This window comes from Bombina bombina, chromosome 6, assembly GCF_027579735.1.
Source record: "Bombina bombina isolate aBomBom1 chromosome 6, aBomBom1.pri, whole genome shotgun sequence".
Lineage (NCBI taxonomy): Eukaryota > Metazoa > Chordata > Amphibia > Anura > Bombinatoridae > Bombina > Bombina bombina.
In genome coordinates this window covers 990,359,617-990,384,362 of record NC_069504.1, presented here as the reverse complement: position 1 = coordinate 990,384,362, position 24,746 = coordinate 990,359,617, and the positions used below count along the sequence as shown (strand labels likewise).

The following is a 24,746-nucleotide window of genomic DNA, read 5'->3' as shown; positions in this document are numbered from 1 at the left end:
CCTGGACTAGCTCTTCCAGTACATTGCTCCTCTGTTTTGGTCTCACTACTACTTCAAGAAGGGATCTAGGGATTCTTTTGGACAATTGCCAGATTCCAGATCTAGCGTTGTCTTCCCTTGTCTAGACTATTCTGGTTCAATCGCCATCTCGTCTGATAGACCTTTAAGGATTTCATCTGTCTTCCGATGGAAGCTTATCTAGACCAGAGTTTTCTGATGTTAAGCACCAGGGTGGATCCTGGGTGCAGTTTTAGTCTTCATAGTCATGAAAACATTTCTATTGGACTTGGGAAGTTATGAGTAGCTTTACCAGTTCATGCCCTCCAGACCTCCTTCAGGCCATCGCTGGTTCTGGGGTTAGTGGTAATGTTTTTTGTTATGGAGTCCATCTTGGACGTCATACCTTTTACCAGGTCTCCTCTCAGCCGAAGGAGTATGCTGAGGCAGTGGAGTGGCGCTGTTTTTGGATCTGTCTTAACAGATTTCCTGGATTTCTGGTGAGAGAATCCCTCTCTAGTATACAGATTTTGATCTCTATGGGGTTAGATTACTGGATTAATCACAGTTTATAGATCTAGCAGTTTTATACTCTTTGGCTTAGATCTCCATCTGAGGCTCCCTAATGATGAGGTAGGTATCTCAGGTTAGGTAGTGGGCAAAAGCCCACTGCTCGCTGTTGGCAATCCATTCTCCGGGGGTGGTCATCCGGGATGGATGTTTCCCTTATCTGGGGATAAGATCTCCATCCGCAGTGTTTTTTTGGATATTTGGAGGGGGACGCCGGAGGAAAGTCTCATCCCTGCAACAAGGTAACCTTCAGGAAGGGAAAACAATATCCCCACTAAACCGTGATTAGGGCATCCTGTTTCTATTCCAAAGTTACCCACAGCTGGGCAGTGGTTCTTGGACCCTTAGGCTGAGCTAATGGATGCATTAACGGTGCCTTGGAGGTTCTATACAACCTTTTCTTTTCGGCCATATCACTCTTTCCTCGAGTGTGGCTCGAACCTGGCAGGGACAGGCGTCAGTGATACTGATAGCTCCGTTGCGACCGTGAAGTTCGTAATCACGGTTTAGTGGGGATATTCTTTTCCCTTCCTGAAGGTTACCTTGTTGCAGGGATCTGCTAAAACAAGGCCCTTTTGGTTTCATTTGATCTTAATTCTCTGAGGCAGACTGCGTGTAGATTGTCTAAGAGGTTATGGCCCTCTCCTAGCGCGCAAGCCGTTTCCTCACATCTTTCATAGGATGTGAAGAACCTCCTTCACTGAGTATCATGGTTCGTGCTGGCACACTATTCACGTTCTGCCAGGCTTCTTTACTTCCTCCAGGGCGGTCTGGAGAAGGGCCTCTTCGATGGCTCCTAGTTAGGACAGTTTTGACCCTGTGTTTTTCTGTACAAGAGGCTCGCTAAGCCTCCAGATGTACAGTTTTTTGTAGGATTCTGACTACGATCAGGCCGCTGTGTTGATCTGATGCTCCTCCTATGGAGTTTAGATCTTGTTCTTGGAGTCTTTTTGCATCGGGCTACTTTTGGACCTATGTATGAGTTGACATAAATGTCATCTTGGAAGATTATTTTCCTTTAAATTATTGCTTCTGCGTGCAGATGTCTATGAGATTGCGGCCTTGGAATGTGACACTCCTTATCTGGTGTTCCACGTTATTATGGCTGTTCTACTAACCTAGTTAGGATTTTCTCCTAGGGTTATGTCTTATCGCGACTTCCATCGAGAAGTTGTGGTTCGTTTCTTAGGTCCTATTCTTTCTTCCTCGGGGGAAAGTTTACTACATGTTATGATTTCATGCCTTGAACTTATTTCTTCAGGCTACATAGGCATAAACAGATTTTTTTTCTCTGTCATCTATCTGGGAAACATCAGAGTCTGATGACTTATCGAATTCCTTATTTTTTGGTTGAGGAGTATTATCAGCTTGGCATACAAGATAGCGGGACTCAAGCCTCCCCAGAGGTTGATGGCTCATTCTACAAGAGCGGTGTCAGCCTCTTGGGTCTTCTAAGAGGAGGCCTTTATGGAGCAGATGGTAGGGCGGCTATCTGTTCATCCTTACATTTCTTTTTCCAGATTTTTTTTAAGAGTTTTTTTTTTGCTTCCGTTGAAGGGGCCTTCAGGAGGAATGTTTTTTTGCAGGCTGTGGTGCCTTCAAATGGGGGCCGCTTCTCTTTTTTGCCCTCCCGTTAGCATTCAGTGTCCTCTAGAGCTTGGGTATATATTTCCCACAAGTAAGGAATGCAGCTGTGGACTCTCCCTGTATTAAGAAGGAAAACATAAATTATGCTTACCAGATAATTTCCTTTCCTTCTGTACAGGGAGGGTCCACAGCTCCTGCCCATGTTCTCCGATGGGCAGCCCTAAATTTTAACTTGTTCTCCTGGCACCTTTTTCACCCTGATATTTCTCCTACTGTTCCTTGTTCCCTCGGCAGAATGACTGGGGGATGAGGGAAGTGGGGGAGGTATTTAAGACTTTGGCTGGGGTGTCTTTGCCTCCTCCTGGTGGCCAGGTTCAGTATTTCCCACAAGGAATGCATCTGGTAAGCATAATTTATGTTTTTTGGGTACTTTATCAGCTATGGATATTGAACAGGAGTCTGTTCCTTTTGATAAATGCTTATTATATTTGGAGGCTCAAATTGTCTTGCCTATGCAATTTTGTTCCTTATGTTTAGAAAAGACCTTAAAATGTAAAGATAAATTACTTGTTTCTGAGCCTAATTTCTCTCAAGATTATGCTGTTCAGGCAATGCCACATCTTTCTCCTCAAACGTCCCAAGCCTCAATGCCTTTACATACAGTGCCCTGCAGTTCCTCTCAACCTCCTGGAGGAGTGTATTTGCCAATAGATTTTGCTGCACAGATATCTTCTGCAGCTTTTTCTGCTTTTCCCATGATGGGGAAGTACAAGAGGAAATAATTTTTCTGATAGTGAGGTGTCTGTCCCATCTGCTGCTGCGAAAGGTTGACCTCCACCATAAGTCTGATGAGGAGGATAGCTCGGTAGCTTCTGGAGGGTGAAATCTAAGATTGTGACCGTATAAATCCTTTGACTGATTCTGAAGAAGTAAACTTCAGATTTAACCTTGAACACCTTTGTTTACGTCTAAAGGAGGTACTGGCTACTTTGGACGACTCAGATTCTTCTGTTGCTGTCAACCCTAAGAAAATCTAGTAAGCTTAAATACTATGATGTTCCTTCCTCTGTGGATGTGTTTCCTGTTCCAAACCATGTGTCAGAGATCATTGCACAGGAATGGGATAAGCCAGGGATTCCTTTTTCCTGTTGCTGACTCCATTCAGGATTTATGGCGCACTGTGTGTAAGGTAGAAGGGGCTATTTCTACTCTTGGTGTGATGCTTTGTCCAAATTGATTTTAGAGGAGACTCCATTAGAGGAGATCCAAGATAGGAATTGGCCAGTTTGAGAGCCTTAATCCTTTATCTCTGATGCTAACATGCTAGTCAGACTGGGAGCCAAGATGCCTGGCTTCACTGTCCTAGCCTGCAGGGCTCTGTGACTAAAATCTTTGTCAGCTGATGTTACCTCCAGTCCAAGCTCCAGTCGCTACCTTATAAGGGTACCTGTTTGGTCCTGGTCTGACGGAGGGTACCTGTTTGGTCCTGGTCTGACGAGATCATTTCTGAAATTACGGGTGTAAAGGGATCCTTTCTACCACAAGACAAGAAGAATAGACCTAAGGGACGTCAAAATTCTAATTTCTTTCATTTAAGTGGCAAGAGTACATGAGCTAGTGACGTATGGGATATAAATTCCTACCAGAAGGGGGCAAAATTTCCCAAACCTCAAATGCTTATAAATACACCTCCCACCTCACTCATACCTCAGTTTTACAAACTTTGCCTCCTTAGGAGGTGGTGAAGCATGATGTGCTTGATTTCTTCTGGGAAAGGCGCTTCTAAGTATATTAAAACCCAGTTCCTCTCTAAGTACAGTGTATGTCTGAGGGATGTGAAGGGAATATTGCCCGATTCCATGTTTTCACCTATGGGAAATCTATGCTAGGGCTCTCTGTAAATTCGGTCACAGGGATTCATTCATCTGCTGCCTCCCTTTACAGATCAACATTATACTCCTCTATCATTACCTCTGCTGATATATTTCAGTACTGGTTTGGCTGTCTGCTATATTTGGATGAAAGAGTGAAATGTAGTGGACATCGCCAAATGTAGATTGTACTTGCTCAACTTCTATGTAGAACAATTGTCCAATATTATCGTTCTTCGTAAAGGAGAAGAAATGTGTTTGAAGGAGCGCCTCACAAGGGGCTACAGTAGGTTGAGGAATTCAGGTTAATAATTTTGACATTTATATGAAAGGACAGTCTTGTGTAAAATAGCCGTCACCCAGTTAAACTGGTTGTCAAATATTTGTGCCAAAATGAAATAAAGTTAAAATTAGACTGCACAGTGTAGCAGTAACCTGTGTATGACTGGTTGTTCGATCAGTACCAGCGGTTCTAAAACATAAATGGTAGATAATGGGTCGCAATATTTTATACATACGAGTAATCAAAGAGCTGTTTGATACAAAAAGTACAAACTAGATGAATATACATGAAATTCCGTGCATGTATTGGCTACCAAGTAGCAATGGATTTAATAAGTAATATGCAAACGCAATGGTGTGTCACAGGATGCTATACAATGTTAAGGAATTCAATATGTTCTACTACAAATGATACATAGAGAACAAAGATACAAGTTAGGCTAACGAGATTAAATTGAGACAAATGTAGCTTAGAAATTGGTTTAAAATGAGTTTGTATATCACCTGTTAAAAGATTTGCGCAATCTCTATATAAAACACCAATTATAAAAACAATGTATTCAACTTTAGACTTGCAATAGTTGTCTCAAGGATTTGCAACTGATGTCGTAAAGAGAAATGTAGCAATAGCAGTCTGAGTTTGGTGCGTAGAAAATAATATAATCTCTATCTGAAACTAGATACTAAATAGTCTGTCTAGCAGTGTAGTAGTATAATAGATACTAAGGAGTGGGCAGTGCTAAGTGAAGTGCATCTGTATGTATAGAAAATAACACTAACGATTATAAAGAAAAAAGTGTAAAAGAATAGATTTAAAGGACCTAGTAGTAATGCTAGGATATCTTTAAACAACTTAATAAAACTAATAATGCTTAGATATTATTCGAACAACTATTAGAGATACCTCTCAAAGAGGATATAGGAGGTGTAAATAAGATTGATGAATTTATATTGAAAAATATATCCTAATTTGTACAAATTTGCCAAATGAGGTGGATTGGCCAATCCGTGTATGAATTCTGTAAAAAGATACAAAAATACCATAATACAATAATGAGCCAATTATTGTGATATACAGAAATAGTGAAACATACAAATAACAAAATAATACCCGGATAAAAAAAAATGTCCAATAATAGTCCAAATATGGTATCCTTAGAGAGAGTGTCCTTAGATGAAGGAGTGAAATCTCACTTGGTCTTTGAAAAAAGTAAAAAAAAAAAAAAAGTGTATCCCTTATCCAGATTGGAGGGGAAAAAAAAAAAAAAAAAAAAAAAAAAAAAAAAACCTGTGGAGAAAAAAGCAAAAAGAACTGTAGCAACTTTATGGCTGATCTGGGCATATATAGAAATATGCTCACCTTTCAAAGCAGTAAACGGGCTGGTATGTTGGATGCGAGTCGGAAGCAAGTCTAGGCATTTCAGCCTTCAAACGAGGCCTTTCTAAAGACTATATGATTCATTGATCTTATTTACACCTCCTATATCCTCTTTGAGAGGTATCTCTAATAGCTGTTCGAATAATATCTAAGCATTATTAGTTTTATTAAGTTGTTTAAAGATATCCTAGCATTACTACTAGGTCTTTTAAATCTATTCTTTTACACTTTTTTTCTTTATAATCGTTAGTGTTATTTTCTACACATACAGATGCACTTCACTTAGCACTGCCCGCACCCACTCATTAGTATCTATTATACTACTACACTGCTAGACAGACTATTTAGTATCTAGTTTCAGATAGAGATTATATTATTTTGTACGCACCAAACTCAGACTGCTATTGCTACATTTCTCTTTACGACATCAGTTGCAAATCCTTAAGACAACTATTGCAAGTCTGAAGTTGAATACATTGTTTTTATAATTGGTATTTTATATAGAGATCTCACAACTCTTTAACAGGTGATATACAAACTCATTTTAAACCAATTTCTCAGCTACACTTGTCTCAATTTAAGCTTGTTAGCCTAACTTGTATCTTTGTTCTCTGTATCATTTGTAGTAGAACATATTGAATTCCTTAACATTGTATAGCATTCTGTGACACACCATTGCGTTTGCATATTACTTATTAAATCCATTGCTACTTGGTAGCCAATACATGCATGGAATTTCGTGTATATTCATCTAGTTTCTACTTTTTGTATCAAACGGCTCTTTGATAACTCATATGTATAAAATATTGTGACCTATTATCTACCATTATGTTTTTGAACCGCTGGTACTAATCAAACAACCAGCCATACACAGGTTACTGCTACACCGTGCAGTCTAATTTTAACTTTATTTCCTTTTGGCACAAATATTTGACAACCAGTTTAACTGGGTGACAGCTATTTTACACAAGACTGTCCTTTCCTATAAATGTCAAAATTATTCATCTGAATTCCTCAATGTACTGTAGCCCCTTGTGAGGCGCTCCTTCAAACACATTTCTTCTGCTATATGTGGATGGGTGTCTTACATGGTAAGTATATAGGATTGGGCAATTTTTAAGTAAAGTTGTTATATATTGTTTGTATACATGCCTTGAGTCAGCAATTCAGTGCTCTTTTTAGCAACTTTATTTGTGGCTAAATATTTGTCAAGGTTGGTAGAGTCTGTGAAACATACAGGGTTTTCTTGAAGCTAGTTATTTATAAAATTAGGATGCCAAGTATTGTTAGTAATCACATTTTATGCAGCTATAACAGAAGTATCCATTAGGCTTTATTCTGGTACATTTTTTTTTGTATATACAATCAAAATTATTACCTGCTTTGCAGAGTGATAGGTGTATTAGAAATCCTCTTCAGCTTTGCATGTCGCACATGTGATGATGCTATTTATGTCATAGGGTGATGTGTCATCATTGTGTGCCATATTTTTGGCACCAAAAATTAAAATTTTCCCACCATAATTGCCATTATAAGTTCATTCAGTGTTCTCAGTAAACACTTAGAGAGCTTTAATGCAGCATTTTATGAATGCCTCTCTCCCTCTCCTTTTGTCAGAAGAGAGAACAGAAAAACACTCCTTCCACTAAGGCCTCTGGCTCTAATTCGAGACCATCTCCATATTGGAATAAATCCAAGCCTTATAAGAAACCATATTCTGCTCCTAAACCTATATGAAGGTGCAGCCCCCAAGCCAGTTCTTCAAAGAGTTTGGACAGAATAGGGGTGTCGAATAGGATTCAAATAATTCTCTCTTGCCCATGTAACAAAAAACCCAGTAAAATCTCAAGTCTTTCTGAAATGAGTTTCAGATCTAGAACTTTTAGGGGTAATTGTCCCAGTTCCACAGCAGGAACAAGGATTGGGGTTTTTATTCAAATCTATTCATTGTACCTATGAAGGAAAATTCTTTCAGACCTATTTTGGATCTGAAAACTTTAAATCGTTTTGTAAGAGTCCCAACTTTCAAGATGGTGACTATAAGGACTATTCTGCCCTTTATTCAGCAAGGTCACTTCATGTCCACAATAGACTTGCAGGACGCTTACCTTCACAATCCGATTAATCCAGATTACTATCTTTTTCTGATATTCTCTTTTCTAAACAAGCATTACCAATTTGACACTCTCCCGTTTGGCCTTGCAACAGCACCAAGAAAATTCTTAATAGTTTTAGGTGCCCTTCTATCTGTAATCAGAGAGCAGGGTATTGCGGCATTTTACTTATTTGGATGATATCTTGGTACTAGCTCAATAGATTTCCAGATAGGGATAGAGTCATGGACACTGAATCTAACAGAAAAGAGATGTTTGAGATTGGTTTCAGCTAGTCTAAAACCTTCAGTGGCTATGTGCATGGAAGGTTTCATGATTTCAGCATTGGACGTGATCCTTTTTGCTCGTTTTCATATGAGACCTCTACAGTTTTGCATGTGGCACCAAAATGGTGCAGGGATTATACTCAGATATCACAACTGATATACTTAAATCCCAACTCTCCACTCTCTCTGACATGGGGGTTAAACCATCACCTTACTGTTTAAGGAGCCTCCTTTGTTTGTCCTACCTGGACTGTAATCACAACAGATGCACGTCTCTCAGGTTGGGGAGATGTTTGTGGATCTCTGATAGCACAAGGAGTTTGGAATCCTCGAGAAGCGAGGTTACCAATCTATAGCTTAGAACTACGTGCTATTTTCAGAGCTCCTTAGACTTGGCCTCTATTAAAGAGAGAATCGTATTTTCGGTTTCAAACAGACAGACAATGTCACAACAGTGGCATATGTCAATCATCAAGGGGGGACTCGCAGTCCCCTAGCAATAAAACAAGTATCTCTAATCCGTTCTTGGGCAGAATCCAATTCTGGTCTTATCACTGCAATTCATATACCAGGTGTAGACAATTTGGAAGCAGATTATCTCAGCCGTCAGATTTTTCATCCGGGAGTGGTCTCTCCATCCTGATGTGTTGTATCAGATTGTGCAGATGTGGGGTCCTCCAGACATAGATCTGATGGCCTCTCATCTAAACAATAAACTTCCCAGATACCTCTCCAGGTCCAGGGATCCTCAAGCGGAATTTATGAATGCTCTAGCAGTTCCATGGTTTTACCAACCTGCTAACATTTTTTCACCTCTGGTAGTAATCTCAAAGATCATAATTGAACAATCTTATGTGTTTCTGATAGCACCACCATGGCCTCACAGGTTCTGGTATGCGGACCTTGTCCAAATGTCCAGTTGCCAGCCTTAGTCACTTCCTATAAGGCCAGACCTTCTGTCTTAAGGCCCAGTTTTCCCATCAGGATCTCAAATCTCTAAATTTGAAGGCATGGAAATTGAACACTTAGTTCTTAGTAATAGACGTTTCTCTGACTCAGTAATTAACACTATGATACAGGCGCGTAAGTGTGTTTCAAGTAAGATTTATCATAGGGTTTGGAAAACCTATATCTCATGGTGTTCCACTCATGATTATTCTTGGAATTCATTTAGAATTGGCAGGATTTTGCAGTTTCTTCAGGATGGTTTGGATAAAGGTCTGTCTGCAAATATTTTGAAAGGACACATCTCTGCTCCGTCTTATTTCATAGAAAGATTGCTAAGCTTCCTGATATTCATTGTTTTGTTCAGGCTTTGATTCGTATCAAGCCTGTTATTTAATCAATTTCTCCTCCTTGGGGGTCGATCCGATAAAAATAGTCGCCCGCAAAAGTCGGCGACGCCAATATTTGCGCGGGTTTGATATCCTATATACGGCGTAACCTAGAAGTTACGCGCGTATATTTCTGCCGTCGCCCGTAGTTTTTTGGGTCATAGGCAGGTATACCAAACCCGCGCAATTTGGTATCCAATATACAGCGTAAGGACTTACGTGGCGAAAATGGAGAAATCTTACTCCATTTTCACCTCGCCACAAAAAGCAGCCGTAAGAAGCCTTACGCTGACTATTGGAGCCCCGTAACTCCCTAAACTGGCTGCTAAAATAAACCTAACACCTAACGCATGCGCAATGTCTATCTCCCTGTCAACCGCGATCCCCCGCCGCAATCCCTAATAAAGTATTTAACCCCTAAACCGCCGCCATCTACATAAACTAACCCCCTACTGTGAGCCCCTAAAACCGCCACCATCTAACTGATCTATCCCCTAATGTGAACCCCTTACACCGCCGCCATCTATATTAAAATTATTAACCCCTAATTTAATCTACCTACCCCGCCGCCAGCTATATTAACTATATTAACCCTAAGTATATTATAGTTAATATAGTTATTACATTATATATATTAACTATATTAACCCTAATTATATTAGGGTTAATATAGTTACTATAGTATTTATATTAACTATATTAACTCTATCTAACCCTAACACCCCTAACTAAATTCTTATTAAATAAATCTAATTCATATTATAAACTAAAATATTCCTATTTAAATCTAAATACTTACCTATAAAATAAACCCTAAGATAGCTACAATATAATTAATATTTACATTATAGCTATGTTAGGGTTTATATTTATTTTACAGGTAAATTGTTAATTATTTTAACTAGGTATAATAGCTATTAAATAGTTATGAACTATTTAATAGTTACCTAGTTAAAATAATTACCCAATTACCTGTAAAATAAATCCTAACCTAAGTTACAAATACACCTACACTATCAATAAATTAAATAAACTACAAATATCTATCTAAAAATACAATTAAATAAACTAAACTAAATTACAAAAAATAAAAAAAGATTACAAGATTTTTAAGCTAATTACACCTATTCTAAGCCCCCTAATAAAATAATAAAGCCCCCCAAAATAAAAAAATTCCCTACTCTATTCTAAATTAAAAAAAGTTCAAAGCTCTTTTACCTTACCAGCCCTTAAAAGGGCCTTTTGTGGGGGCATGCCTCAAAGAAAACTGCTCTTTTGCCTGCAAAAAAAACCACAATACCACCCCCCAACATTACAATCCACCACCCACATACCCCTAATCTAACCCAAACCCCCCTTAAATAAACCTAACACTACCCCCCTGAAGATCTCCCTACCTTGTATTCACCCAGCCGGGCCAAACTCCTCATCCGATCCAGGCGATGTGTTCCAGCAAGCGGCAGTGAAGTCTTCTTCCATCCGGGCGATGTCTTGAAGCAAGCGGCAGAGAGTCTTCTTCCATCGGCGATGTCTTCAAGCAAATCGGCATCTTCAATCTTCTTCCTTCGCTCCTCCGCCGCGGAGCATCCTTCCGGCACGACGACTTCCCGACGAATGAGGTTCCTTTAAATGACGTCATCCAAGATGGCGTCCGTCGAATTCCGATTGGCTGATAGAATCCTATCAGCCAATCGGAATTCGACAGACGCCATCTTGGATGACGTCATTTAAAGGAACCTCATTCGTCGGGAAGTCGTTGTGCCGGAAGGATGCTCCGCGGCGGAGGAGCGAAGGAAGAAGATTGAAGATGCCGATTTGCTTCAAGACATCGCCCGGATGGAAGAAGACATCACTGCCGCTTGCTGGAACACATCGCCTGGATCGGATGAGGAGTTCGGCCCGGCTGGGTGAATACAAGGTAGGGAGATCTTCAGGGGGGTAGTGTTAGGTTTATTTAAGGGGGGTTTGGGTTAGATTAGGGGTATGTGGGTGGTGGGTTGTAATGTTGGGGGGTGGTATTGTGTTTTTTTTTGCAGGCAAAAGAGCAGTTTTCTTTGGGGCATGCCCCCACAAAAGGCCCTTTTAAGGGCTGGTAAGGTAAAAGAGCTTTGAACTTTTTTTAATTTAGAATAGGGTAGGGAATTTTTTTATTTTGGGGGGCTTTATTATTTTATTAGGGGGCTTAGAATAGGTGTAATTAGCTTAAAAATCTTGTAATTTTTTTTTTATTTTTTGTAATTTAGTTTAGTTTATTTAATTGTATTTTTAGATAGATATTTGTAGTTTATTTAATTTATTGATAGTGTAGGTGTATTTGTAACTTAGGTTAGGATTTATTTTACAGGTAATTGGGTAATTATTTTAACTAGGTAGCTATTAAATAGTTCATAACTATTTAATAGCTATTATACCTAGTTAAAATAATTAACAATTTACCTGTAAAATAAATATAAACCCTAACATAGCTATAATGTAATTATTAATTACATTGTAGCTATCTTAGGGTTTATTTTATAGGTAAGTATTTAGATTTAAATAGGAATATTTTAATTAATAATATTAATATTAGATTTATTTTAATAAGAGTTTAGTTAGGATGTTAGAGTTAGATAGGGTTATTATACTTATATATATATATATATATATATATATATATATATAATATAATAACGATATTAACTATATTAACCCTAATATAATTAGGGTTAATATAGTTAATATATATATAATATAATAACTATATTAACTATATTAACCCTAATATAATTAGGGTTAATATAGTTAATATAGCTGGCGGCGGTGTAGGGGGATTAGATTAGGGGTTAATACATTTATTATAGGTGGCCGCGGTGTAGGGGGATGTAGATTGTAGGCAAAAGAGCAGTTTACTTTGTGACAAAGCCCCGCCAAAAGCCCTTTTAAGGGCTGGCAAAAGAGCTGTTACTTTGGGGCAATGCCACGCAAAAAGCCCTTTTCAGGGCTATTTGTAGGGTTAGACTTAGGTTTAGTGGTAGGGATAGTTTAGTATTTTAGGGGTTAAATAATTTAATATAGATGGCGGCGGGGTAGGGGGATTAGATAAGGGGTTAATAATTTTAAAATAGATAGCGGCGGGATAGGGGCTCACTTTAGGGGGTAGGTAAGGTAGATGGCGGCGGTGTTAGGGGCTCACTTTAGGGGGTTATAGATTTAATATAGCTGGCGGCGGTTTAGGGGTTAATAACTTTATTAGGTAGCGGCGGGCTCTGGGAGCGGCGGTTTAGGGGTTAATACATATTTTATTGTTAGGCTAGTGAGGGGGGATAGCGGATAGAGGGTTAGACGTGTCGGGCTATGTTAGGGAGGCGTTTTAGACAGTGCGGGTGATTTAGACTTTAGTCAGGTTTTGTAGGCGCCGGCAGTTTCTAACGTGCCGTAAGTCACTGGCGACGCCAGAAATTTGTACTTGCGCAGATTTCTGGACATCGCTGGTTTATCTGACTTACGGCACGTTAGCATCTGACGGCGACATATATGGGATAGCTCGAGTTGCGAGCTGAAACTGTGGGCGACGCGGGTTCCCTCGCTTGCGCCGCAAACTACGATCTATATCGGATCGACCCCTTGGAGTCTCAATTTGGTTTTAAAGATTTTGCAGGCTCCTCCTTTTGAGTCTATGCATTCTTTGGATAGTAAACTACTTTCTTGGAAAGTAGTATTTGTTTTGGCTATCTCTTCTGCTAGAAGAGTTCCTGCTCTCTTGTGAGTTTCCTTATCTGATTTTCCATCAAGATAAAGCTGTTTTGCGGTCTTTGTTTAAATTTTTTCCTAAGGTTGTGAATTCTAACAACATCAATAGAGAAATTATTGTTCCTTCCTTGTGTCCTAATCCTAAGAATTCTCTTGAAAGGTCTATACATTCTTTGGATGTGGTAAGAGCTTTGAAATATTATGTTGATGCTACTAAAGATTTCAGAAAGACTTCTAGTCTATTTGTTATTTTTTTCTGGTTCCAGAAAGGGTCATTAGGTCTCTGCTATTTCCTTGGCCTCTTGGTTGAAGCTTTTTATTCACAAAGCCTATTTGGAGGCGGGGCAGTCTCCGCCTCAGCGTATTATAGCTCATTCTACTAGATCAGTCGCCACATCTTGGGCTTTCAAGAATAAACTTCAGTTGATCAAATTTGCAAAGCAGCAACTTGGTCTTTGCATACATTTACTAAAATGTTACCATTTTGTTGTGTTTGCTTCTTTCGGAAGCAGCCTTTGGTAGAAAGATTCTTCAGGCAGCTGTGTCAGTTTGATTCTAGTGCCTATGATTTGAGTTTTTTTGAAATTTTTAAGAAAACTTATTTTTTGGATTTAAAATCTCAGCGAAAACAGCTGTTTTTATTTTATCCCTCGCTCTCTAGTGACTTGTGTACTTCTTGGATATTATAGCCCATACATCACTAGCTCATGGACTTTTGCCACTTAAATGAAAGAAAACATAATTTATGCAAGAACTTGCCTAATAAATTTGTTTCTTTCATAGTGGCAAGAGTCCATGAGACCCACCCAATTTTTGGGGGTTATGATAGAGATAGAGAGATATATGTTCCTCGTTTGTAAGAAGGCACTCACTGGTCTTAGAAAAAACAATTTTTTAATTCATCCAATAAATATCAAAAGCAAGTTCATCCATAACGTTTCGATGTCATTATGACACCTTTGTCAAATGATCTTCCAATGTCAATATCACAGAATCATCATGTCCCCAAAGTAGAAAAAAGCGATTTTTTCTACTTTGGGGACATGATGATTCTGTGATATTGACATTGGAAGATCATTTGACAAAGGTGTCATAACGACATCGAAACGTTATGGATGAACTTGCTTTTGATATTTATTGGATGAATTAAAAAATTGTTTTTTCTAAGACCAGTGAGTGCCTTCTTTCAAACGAGGAACATACATGCTTTATTTGAAGTGCACCCTGGCTGATGTGGTATTGTAAGACTGTGCTTATCTCTTTTTGGAGGATTTTTATATTATATTATATTATATCTCACTTTAGTTATCCTGTTCCTCTTTTTTATGCTTTTACACCTCACTAACTTGGCTATACATTAAACTGAGGTATGAGTGAGGTGGGAGGTGTATTTATAGGCATTTGAGGTTTGGGAAACTTTGCCCCCTTCTGGTGGCAATGTATATCCCATAAGTCACTAGCTCATTGACTCTTGCCAGTATGAAATAAATTAATCAGGTAAGTTCTTACATAAAATATGTTTTTTGCTCCTTTCGTAACTTCAAAAAAGTCAAGTCTTCCTCTTCCTCCTCCAAGTCGGAGCAGTCCAAGTCCTCTTGGAGATCTAATCAGATTTGGAATAAGGGTAAGCAATCAAAGAAGTCATCATCTGAGACTAAATCAGCATGAAGGGTCTGCCCCCGGTCCGGGATTAGATCAAGTGGGTGACAAGCTTGTATACAAAATGTCCCAGACCCATGGGCTGTGGACATAGTATCTCAGGGTTACAAAATAGAGTTCAAGACTCGTTCTCCCAGGGGCAGATTCCTCATCTCAAGATTATCTGCAGATCAGGTAAAGAGAGGCATTCTTAAGCCGCTTTCAGGACCTTTCCTCTCTGGGAGTGATTGTTCCAGTTCCAGTGGGAACAAGGTCTAGGATTCTGTTTGTGGTTCCCAAAAAAGATTGAACTTTTGACCCATTTTAGACCTAAAATGTCTCAAATTTCTCAGGGTACCATCCTTCAAAATGGAAACCATTCATTCCATTCTTTCTTTGGTCCAAGAGGGTCAGTTTGTGACGACCATAGACCTGAAGAATGCATATCTTCATGTTCCCATCCTCAGCAATCATCACCAGTTTCTGAGATTCGCTTTTCTAGACAAGCACTTTCAATTTGATGCTCTTCTGTTTGGCCTTGCCCAGAGTTTTCACAAAGGTTCTGGGGGCTCTCTTGGCAGTTATCAGGTCTCCGTGAATTGCGGTGGTGCCTTACCTCGACGACATATTGGTTCAGGCACCATTTTTTTTAACTAGCAAACTCTCATACAGAGATCTTGTTGTCTTTTATATGTTCCCACTGATGGAAACTGAATCTGGAGAAGAGTTCCCTGGTTCCAACTACAAGGCTGTGTTTCTTAGGGACCATCATATATTCCCTATGGGGTCAGAAAATCCAAACTTCTCTCCAGTCTACTGTTCGGCCATCAGTGGCTCAATGCAAGGAGGTAATTGGTCTGATGGTTGCTTCCATGGACATCATTCCCTTTGCTCAATTCCATTTAAGAGCTCTACAATTATGCATGCTCAGACAATGGAACAGAGACCATTCATATCTGTCTCAGAAGATAGATTGGGACCAGTTGACAAGAGACTCTCTCTCGTGGTGGATTTCGCAGGCTCATCCGTCTCAGGGCACATGCTTCCAGAGACCCTCTTTGGTGATTGTGACCACGGACGACAGAATGCTAGGCTGAGGAGCAGTATGGGACTTGTTAAAGGCTCAGGCCTATGGACTCAGGAGGGGTCTTCTCTCCCCATAAACATCTTGGAGTTGAGAATGATCTTCAATGCCCTGATGGCTTGGCCTCAGTTGTCCTTAGCTAGGTTTATCAGATCCTAGTTGGATAACATCACCTCAGTGGCTTACATCAACCATCAGGGAGGAACTCTGAGTTCCTTGGCCATGAAGGAGGGGTGACTGATTATTCAGTGAGCGGAAGCTCACAATTGTCTTCTGCCATCCACATTCCAGGAATGGACAACTGGGAGGCAGATTTTCTGAGCAGACAGACCTTTCATCCTGGGGAGTTGGCTCTCCCTCCGGAGGTGTTCTCTAGGTTAAACCTCAAGTTGTGATGCCTGGGTTGGATCTGATGGCATCTCATCAGAATGCCAAACTTCCAAGGTACGGTTCAAGGTCAAGAGATCCTCCGGCCGCCCTGATAGATGCTCTGGTGGTTCCTTGGGATTTCAGTATAGCATAACCTGTTTACTGCGTTTCTCCTGTTTGATACGAGGAATGACTTGTGGGAGGAGAGCAGAGCATCTTTAATTCTGATAGCTCCTGGATGGCCTCGCAGGATCTGGTTTGCAGACCTGGTGAGGATGTCTTCTTTTCCACCTTGGAGGTTACCTCTGATGAAGGGCCTTCTAACTCAGTGTCCTTTCCACCATCCAAATCGAGTTTCTCTGAAGCTGACTGCTTGGAGATTGAACGCTTAGTTTTGGCTAAGCATGGATGAGTCAGTTTTTGATACCATGCTTCAAGCTCTCAAGCAAAATACCATTAGTGGTGTGAATCAAAGTGCTTCTCTTGGAGCAGGGTCAGGATTCCTAGAATTTTGTCTTTTCTCCAGTCTTCTCCGGTCTGGAGAAGGGTTTGTCAGTCAGTCCTCTGAAGGGTCAGATTTCTGCTCTGTCTATTCTTTTACACAAACGTCTGGCAGATGTGCCAGATGTTCAATCTTTGTGTCAGGCCCTGGTCAGAATCAGACTTGTGTTTAAACATGTTGCTCCTCCTTAGAGCCTTAACCTAGTTCTTATAGTTTTGCAGCAGGCTCCTTTTAAACCAATGCATTCTGTAGATATTAAGTTGTTATCTTGGAAAGTTTTGTTTTTTATTGCTATTTCTTCTGCTCACAGAGTTTCTGAACTCTTCGCCTTACCTCATTTTTCATGCAGATAAGGCGGTCCATTGTACTAAATTGATGTTTCTCCCTAAGGTGATTTCAGCTCAAAACATTAATCAGGAAATTGATGTTCCTTCCTTTTGTCCTAATCCTTCTCATAAGGAATGTCTTTTGCATAGCTTGGATGTTGTGCATGCTCTAAAATTTTACCTTCAGGCTACTAAAGATTTGTCTTCTGCCCTGTTTGTTTCTCAGGAAAGCGTAAGGGTCAGAAGGCCACTTCTACTTCTTTCACTCTGGTTGAGAAGTATAATTCGTTTTGCTTATGAGACTGCTGGACAGCAGCCTCCTGAGAGAATTACGGCTCATTCCACTAGGGCTGTCGTCTCCTCTTCTTGGATTTTCAAAAATGAAGCTTCCGTGGAACAGATTTGCAAGGCGGCAACATGGTCCTCTCTGCATACTTTTTCCAAATTTGATACTTTTGCATCGGCTGAGGCATCTTTTGGAAGAAAGGTTCTTTAAGCGGTGGCCTTCTGTTTAGGTCTGCCTGTCTTGCTCTCCCTCCCTGTTCATTCTGTGTCCTCTAGCTTGGGTATTGGTTCCCACTAGTAATTGGAATGATGTCATGGACTCTCCATGTCTTAGGAAAGACAACAAAATTTATGCTTACCTGATAAAATTTATTTCTGGACATGGAGTCCACAAACCCACCCTTAATTAAGACCGTATTTTTTGTTAAACCTCAGGCACCTCTACACCTTTGTGTTTTCTTCTTTTTTCTATTTCCCTTCGGCCGAATGACTGGGAGTTATGGGTAAGGAAAGAGACACTTAACAGCTCTGCTGAGGTGCTATTTGCCTCCTCCTGCTGGCCAGGAGTGAATATCCCACTAGTAATTGGAATGACGTTGTGGACTCTCCAAAAAGAAAGAAATGTATCAGGTGAGCATAATTTTTTTTTTTTTAAATATTCAGAAGATTCATTTATCATTAAAAGCAAGTAGAATAACCATACCCTATCTTACTCTAACATAATATGGTTTATTTATATGCATTTGAAAAGCTTTATAACCCTTTAACTACTGCTGTTTTGATGCTTAGTTTTGACAAATTCTCTACTTGCATGCAATTTTAAGCAACTTTCTAATTTACTCCTATTATCAATTTTTCTTCATTCTCTTGGTATCTTTATTATAAAAAGCAGGAATAAAAGCTTTGGAGCCAGCCTATTTTTGATTCAGCACCCTAAATAGTGCTTGCCGATTGGTGGCTACATTTAGCCATCCAATCAGTAAGTGCAACCCCGGTGCTGAACCTAAAATGGGACGGCTCTAAAGATTTTATTCCTGCTTTTTCAAATAAAGATACCAAGAGAATGAAGAAGATTATAGGAGTAAATTAGAAAGTTGCTTAAAATTGCATGCTCTATCTGAATCATGAAAAAAAAAAATCTGAGTTTAGTATCCCTTTAAGAAAGAGAAATCAAGTATTTTATACAACTATGTTAAAAACACACACACTTGCTTGGAAGTCAATGAAGAAATAAATAAAAAAGGAAAGAGCATTAGCAAACAATCATTCCTTGTTTTCTTATGAATGCAAACATAATTTAGGGTTCAAATCCCACAGCAAGGGAGTTAAAATGTAATCAATGTAGAGATTAGGCAAGTTTCTGTTTACCTTCAAAAATGTATAGACCTTCTGTTCTTTTCTGCCATTCACATCCCCTTTTTCAAACAGTTGGAATTTTGGAGTAAAACCACCACCAGGACGAACATATCTAGAAAAGTAGAAGATAAGAGTGGGCAGAAATATACATTTAAAAAATTTTTTTTTTTTAAAAAGGGACATTTTTCATTCATGACTATTTAGAGCATGAATTGATTTATAAACATCTTACCAACTGACTTCTGTTATCAAATTTGTTTAATTCTCTTGGTTTTCTTTGTTGAAGGAGCAGCAATGTTTAACTGGGAACTAGCTGAACACAGCAGGTTAGCCAAAGACAATATATGCACAATCTTAAGTTTAATTTTGTCTTTGGCATCTGAGTTTGTCAAGCTCTGCAGTAGAGCGCCACTGGTGCCTAAAAGTTAGGTCCTGGTTGACTAAAAACAGGCATCTCATATGAACGGATATAATTAAGTCAAAGCGTCAGAAGATAAATGTTGAGAACTACTTAGCTAATCTGTCACTTACTTTATTCCTAGAGGTATTTCTTCATTGGTTCCAGGTTCTTGCTGTCCAAACTGGTTACAAGGAAAACCCAAAATGGTGAACCCATTTGATCCTAATTCTTCATGTAGTGCATTCAGTTCTGAAAGTGGTAGAATTTAATTATGATTTTTTTTTCTTTTCTTTAAATCATTGAGCCATAAGTGGTGTTTTTGTTCTAATATACAGTAAGGGGAAAAGGTACTAGATAATTATTGTATGAGTCTCCATATATAAAATAATCTACTTGTTTGCCTTTTGAATTCTAAACAAAAATCACCACACCTGTGTCGAGCAAGTCTATCAGAACAATTATTCCAACATATATACACACACACACACACACACACAGATTTAAACACAAATACAAATGAATACACACAAACACCAGCAATAAGATTATGACTCACTTAAGGCTCAGAGGATGGTTACCATTTTTTAGCAATAAAAACAAAATGTATGCTTACCTGATAAATGTATTTCTTTCCGGATATGGTGAGTCCACGGCTTGAGTAATTACTGTTGGGAATATCACTCCTCGCCAGCAGGAGGAGGCAAAGAGCACAACAGTTAAACTGCTAAGTATTCCTCCCTTACCCACAACCCCCAGTCATTCGACTGAAGGGAAATGTAGAAAAAAAGCAGTAACACAAGGTGTAGAGGTGCCTGAGGTTATAGTCAAAAGAACAACTGTCTTAAAATAAAGGGTGGGGCCGTGGACTCACCATATCGGGAAAGAAATACATTTAACAGGTAAGCATACATTTTGATGTTCTTTCCTAAAATATGGTGAGCCCCCGGCTTGAGTAATTACTGTTGGGAACTAATACCCAAGCTAGAGGACACGGATACATAGGGAGGGACAATCCTAAACAGAAGACACCACCGCTTGAAGAACCTTTCCCCGAAATGAAGCCTCAGCCAAGGCAAAAGTATACAATTTGGAAAAAGTATGTAGAGAAGACCAAGTTGAAGCCTTGCAAATTTGTTCCACAGAAGCTTAATTTTTGAAAGCCCAAGAAGAGGTAACAGCTCTTGTGGAATGAGCCATAATTCTCTCAGGAGGCTGCTTTCCAGCAGTCTCATAAGCCAAACGAATTATACTTCAGCACCAAAAAGAAAGCATAGTAGCAGTAGCTTTCTGACCTTTACGTTTTTCAGAGAAACAGACAAAGAGAGCAGAGGATTGGCGAAAATCCTTTGTCACCTGTAAGTAGAATTTAAGAGCATATATAACATCCAAATTGTGTAACAAAACGTTCTTTGGAAGAAAAAGGATTAGGACACAGAGGAGAACAACTATTTCCTGATTGATATTTCTATTAGAAACAACCTTAGGAAGGAAACCTAACTTAGTACGAAGAACCGCCTTATTGGCATGAAAAATAAAAGGGGAATCACACTGCAGAGCTGAGACAACTTAATGTCTATGGAATTCAACGGCTCAATCTGAGCCAGCTGTAAAACTTTATGAACAAGGTTAAGGCTCCAAGGAGGAGCAACAGACTTAACGAGAGACCTGATTTTGACCAAGGCCTGACAAAAATATTGCACATTCACTTAACGTTTATGTAGTAAAACTAATAAAGCAGAAATCTGACGCTTCAGGGTACTGACTGACAATCATTTTCTCCTGGCCTTCCTGAAGAAAAGAAAAATTCTAGGAATTTGAATTCTACTCCAAGAGTAGCCCTTGGATTCACACCAATAAAGATATTTACGTTATATCTTATGGTAAATCTTTCTAGTAACAGGCTTGCGAGCCTGAATCATGGTCTCAATAACCCACTAAGAAAAACAACGCTTAGACAGAATTAAGCGTTCAATCACCAAGCAGTCAGCTTCAGAGAAATGATTTGGATGAAGGAAGGGACCCTTCCTCAGCGGGAGAGATGACATTGCCACTAGATCTGCAAACCAGATCCTGTGAGGACACGCAGGGGCTATTAGAATCACTGATGCCCTCTGTTTGACACAAGCAATGACTCATGGAAGGAGAGCAAATAGAGGAAACAGGTATGCCAACCTGAAAACCCAAGGAACCGCCAGAGCATCTATCAGAACGGCTTGCGGATCTTTTGACCTTAAACTGTACCTTGGAAGCTTGGTGTTCTGACGAGACACCATCAGATCTAACTCTAACCCCCCCCCCCATTTGAGGACTAAGCTGGAAAACACCTCCGGGTGGAATTCCCATTCCCCGGGATGAAAAGTCTGTCTGCTCAGAAAATCCGCTTCCCAGTTGTCTACTCCTAGAATGGGGATGGCAGATAGACAGCAATTGTGGGTCTCTGCCCACTGAAGAATCTGAGTTCCTTAGCCCTGAAGGAGGTTACTCTGAGTTCCTCCCTGGTGGTTGATGTAAGCCACAGAGGTTATGTTGTCTGACTGGAACCTGATAAACTGGGCTGAGGACAACTGAGGCCAAGCCAATAGAGCAATGTAAATAGCCCTCAACTCCAAGATATTGATAGAAAGAGCAGACTCCTCCTGAGTCCAAAGGCCCTGAGCTTTTAATGAGTTCCAGACTGCTCCCCAGCCCAGCAGGCTGGCATCCATGGTCACGATCACTCAGGAAGGTCTCCGAAAGCATGTGCCCTGTGACAGATGTTCCTGAGAAATCCACCAAGGGAGAGTATCCCTTGACAACTGATCTAACTATTCTCTGAGATAGATCCGCATGGTCGCCATTCTATTGTCTGAGCATTCACAACTGGAGAGCTCTCAAATGGAATCAAGCAAAAAGGAAATGATGTTCATGGAAGCCACCATCAGACCGATTACCTCCATACATTGAGCCACTGATGGATGAGCAGTAGCCTGAAGAGAGGCAAGAGGAAATTATTTTGTTTTTCCTGACCTCTGTCTTCATCAATAGAGACTATATTATGGTCCCTAAGAACACTACTCTTGTAGCAGGGGAAAGGGAGCTTTTTTCCAGATTCACATTCCATCCGTAGGAAAGAAGAAAAGACAATGTGTGTGTGAGATTTTGCTTGTTGAAAAGATGGCGCCTAAACCAATATGTCATCCGGGTAGGGTGCCACAGCAATTCCACGAGAACGGACCACTGCCAAAAGCGACCCCAGAAACTTTGAACTAGATCAAATGGAAGGGTCATGAACTGGAAAGGTTTGTCCAGAAAGGCAAATCTAAGGAATCTGTGATGGTCCCTGTGAATAGAAACATGAAGATACTCATCCTTTACGTCTATGGTTGTCATGAACTGACCCTCTTGTACTAAAGGAAGAATTGAGGATATAGTCTCCATCTTTAAGGATGGAACTTTGAGAAACTTGTTTAGACACTTCAAGTCTAGAATGGGATGGGAAGTTTTTTTTGGGAACCACAAATAGGTTGGAGTAGAACCCGAGACCCTGTTCCTGCACTTGAACTGGAACTATCACTCCCAGGGAGGAAAGATGTATACTTTTCAAGAACACCTCTCCTTTCAAGATTATCTGCAGACTAGATAAAGAGAATCTGACTCTGGGAGAAAAAGTCTTGAATTCCAATTTGTAAACCTGAGATACTATGTCCACAGTCCAGGCATCTGGGACATCTCATATCCAGGCTTGAGAGAACTGAGAAAGTCTGCCCCCCACCTGATCCGATCCTGGATTGGGGTAAACCATTAATGCTGATTTGAAATCAGCTGCAGTTTTTTTTATTGTTTCCCCTTGTTCCAAGACTGATTGGGTTTCCAAGAAGACTTGGATTGTTCCTGCTTGGAAGAAGGGGAAGGATTTCCTCTGAAGTTACAAAAGGAATGAAAATTACGTCCTGTAGACCTATTCTTATCTTGAGGTAGAAAAGACACTTTTCCACCCGTAATATCAGAGATAAATTCTCCCAAACTGGGTCCAAACAAGGTTTTGCCCTTGTAAGGAATTGCCAGAAGCTTGACTTTAGAGGAAACGTCCACAAACCAGGATTTCAACCATAACACCCTGTAGGCTAGGACAGCAAAACTAGATGTTTTAGCTCCTAGTCTAACAACCAACCTGTAAAATGGCATCTGCAGTAAAGGAATTGGCTAATTTAAGAGCTTTAATCCTAACTTGAATTTCATCCAAGGAAGTCTTTTCTTGAAGAGTATCAGACAAGGAGTCAAACCAATAAGATGCCGCACTAGTCACGGTGGCAATACACACCGCAGGTTGCCATTGGAGACCTTGATGAACATAAATCTTTTTCAAATAAGCCTCCAGCTTCTTGTCCATCGGATCCTTAAATGAGTAGCTATCCTAAATAGAAATAGTGGTTCTCTTAGCCAGAGAGGAAATGGCCCCATCAACTTTGGGTACAGTATACCAAGGGTCTTTAATGGAGTCCTCGACAGGAAACATTTTCTTAAAAAAATGGGAGACGGGGGAAAAAAAAAAAAAAAGACACCCCTGGTTTCTCCCATTCCTGTGAGATAATCTCCCAAGCACGGTCCAGCACAGGAAAAACCTCCGAAGTGGAAGGTTCATCAAAGAAACTATTAAGTTTACTAGATTTCTTAGGAGTGACAACAACATGGGTATCGGAGTCATCTAAAGTAGCTAAAACCTCCTTTAACAATACACAAAAGGTGTTCAAGCTTAAATCTGAAGGATACAACCTCAGTCTCAGGAGGAATTATACTGTCCGAATCTAAGATTTCACCCTCAGAAAGTCTCAATGTATCTTCCTCATCAGACTTATAAGAAAGGAAAACTTGGGAAGCAGAACTAAGGACAGGCACCTTACTTTCTGAATTTCTAGATTTCCACTTGCATTTTCCCTGTAATCTGGGAATGGCAGCTAATGCCGCTGAAGATACCTGGGCAGCAATTTCTGCTTTTAAATAAACTCCAATAGGAGTGCTAGAGGAACCACAGGGCACTGCATGGGATGCCATTGAGGCTTGGGACGTAGCAGAAGAAAGCGGAGGTATTATTTTAACAGCATCATCCTGAGAGACATTAGGCTCATAGATTTTACCTTTATTTTGCAAGGTTTTCATGACACATGAAGAACAAAATTGCATAGGAGCTGCAGTTTGTGCATCTAAACATAATAAGCATGAATTCATGAGAGCAGGCTATTGCTCCATATCAGACATGTTGTGAAACGGTAAGTAAACTTGTACAGATAAGTTTCAACGATTTTAATATTCAATTTAAATAAACCAAGGAAAAAATACACTTTAAATGTTATCCCAAATTAGGATCGATCCCCAGCTAAAATTATGTGAGAAAAGTTAAGAAAAAAACATTTAAATAAACATCAAATAAACTTCTAAAATACCCCTCAGGCAACCCCACACCTCAATTACTGAGGTGCCTTACCGATACCAATTAAGACTGGATTACTCAGAAACATTATGAAGTAAAGCTGGTCCTGTGACCGCAACTGCCAAGCTCAATTTACTGCTGCAACACAGAGGCACTAAAAATATCTTCCTGGTACACCGAGTACCAGAAATAACCGTTTTTTCAAACCAGACAGTTTAAAAGGTTGCATCGGTTTATTTTAAAGCAAAGGG

The 24,746-nt window shown here is 39.8% G+C and overlaps 1 protein-coding gene across 1 annotated transcript in view; it reads right to left on the bottom strand.

Annotated features, from left to right (window-relative positions):
- Window positions 1–24,746, bottom strand: part of GPX3 (glutathione peroxidase 3) — a 142,684-nt gene that overhangs the window by 28,488 nt on the left and 89,450 nt on the right. The window contains exons 3-4 of the mRNA XM_053718677.1: window positions 19,220–19,337; window positions 18,701–18,800 (exon numbers count right to left, since the gene is read on the bottom strand). Of these exons, the coding sequence (XP_053574652.1) occupies window positions 18,701–18,800; window positions 19,220–19,337 (218 nt within the window). The remainder of the gene's footprint in view (window positions 1–18,700; window positions 18,801–19,219; window positions 19,338–24,746) is intronic.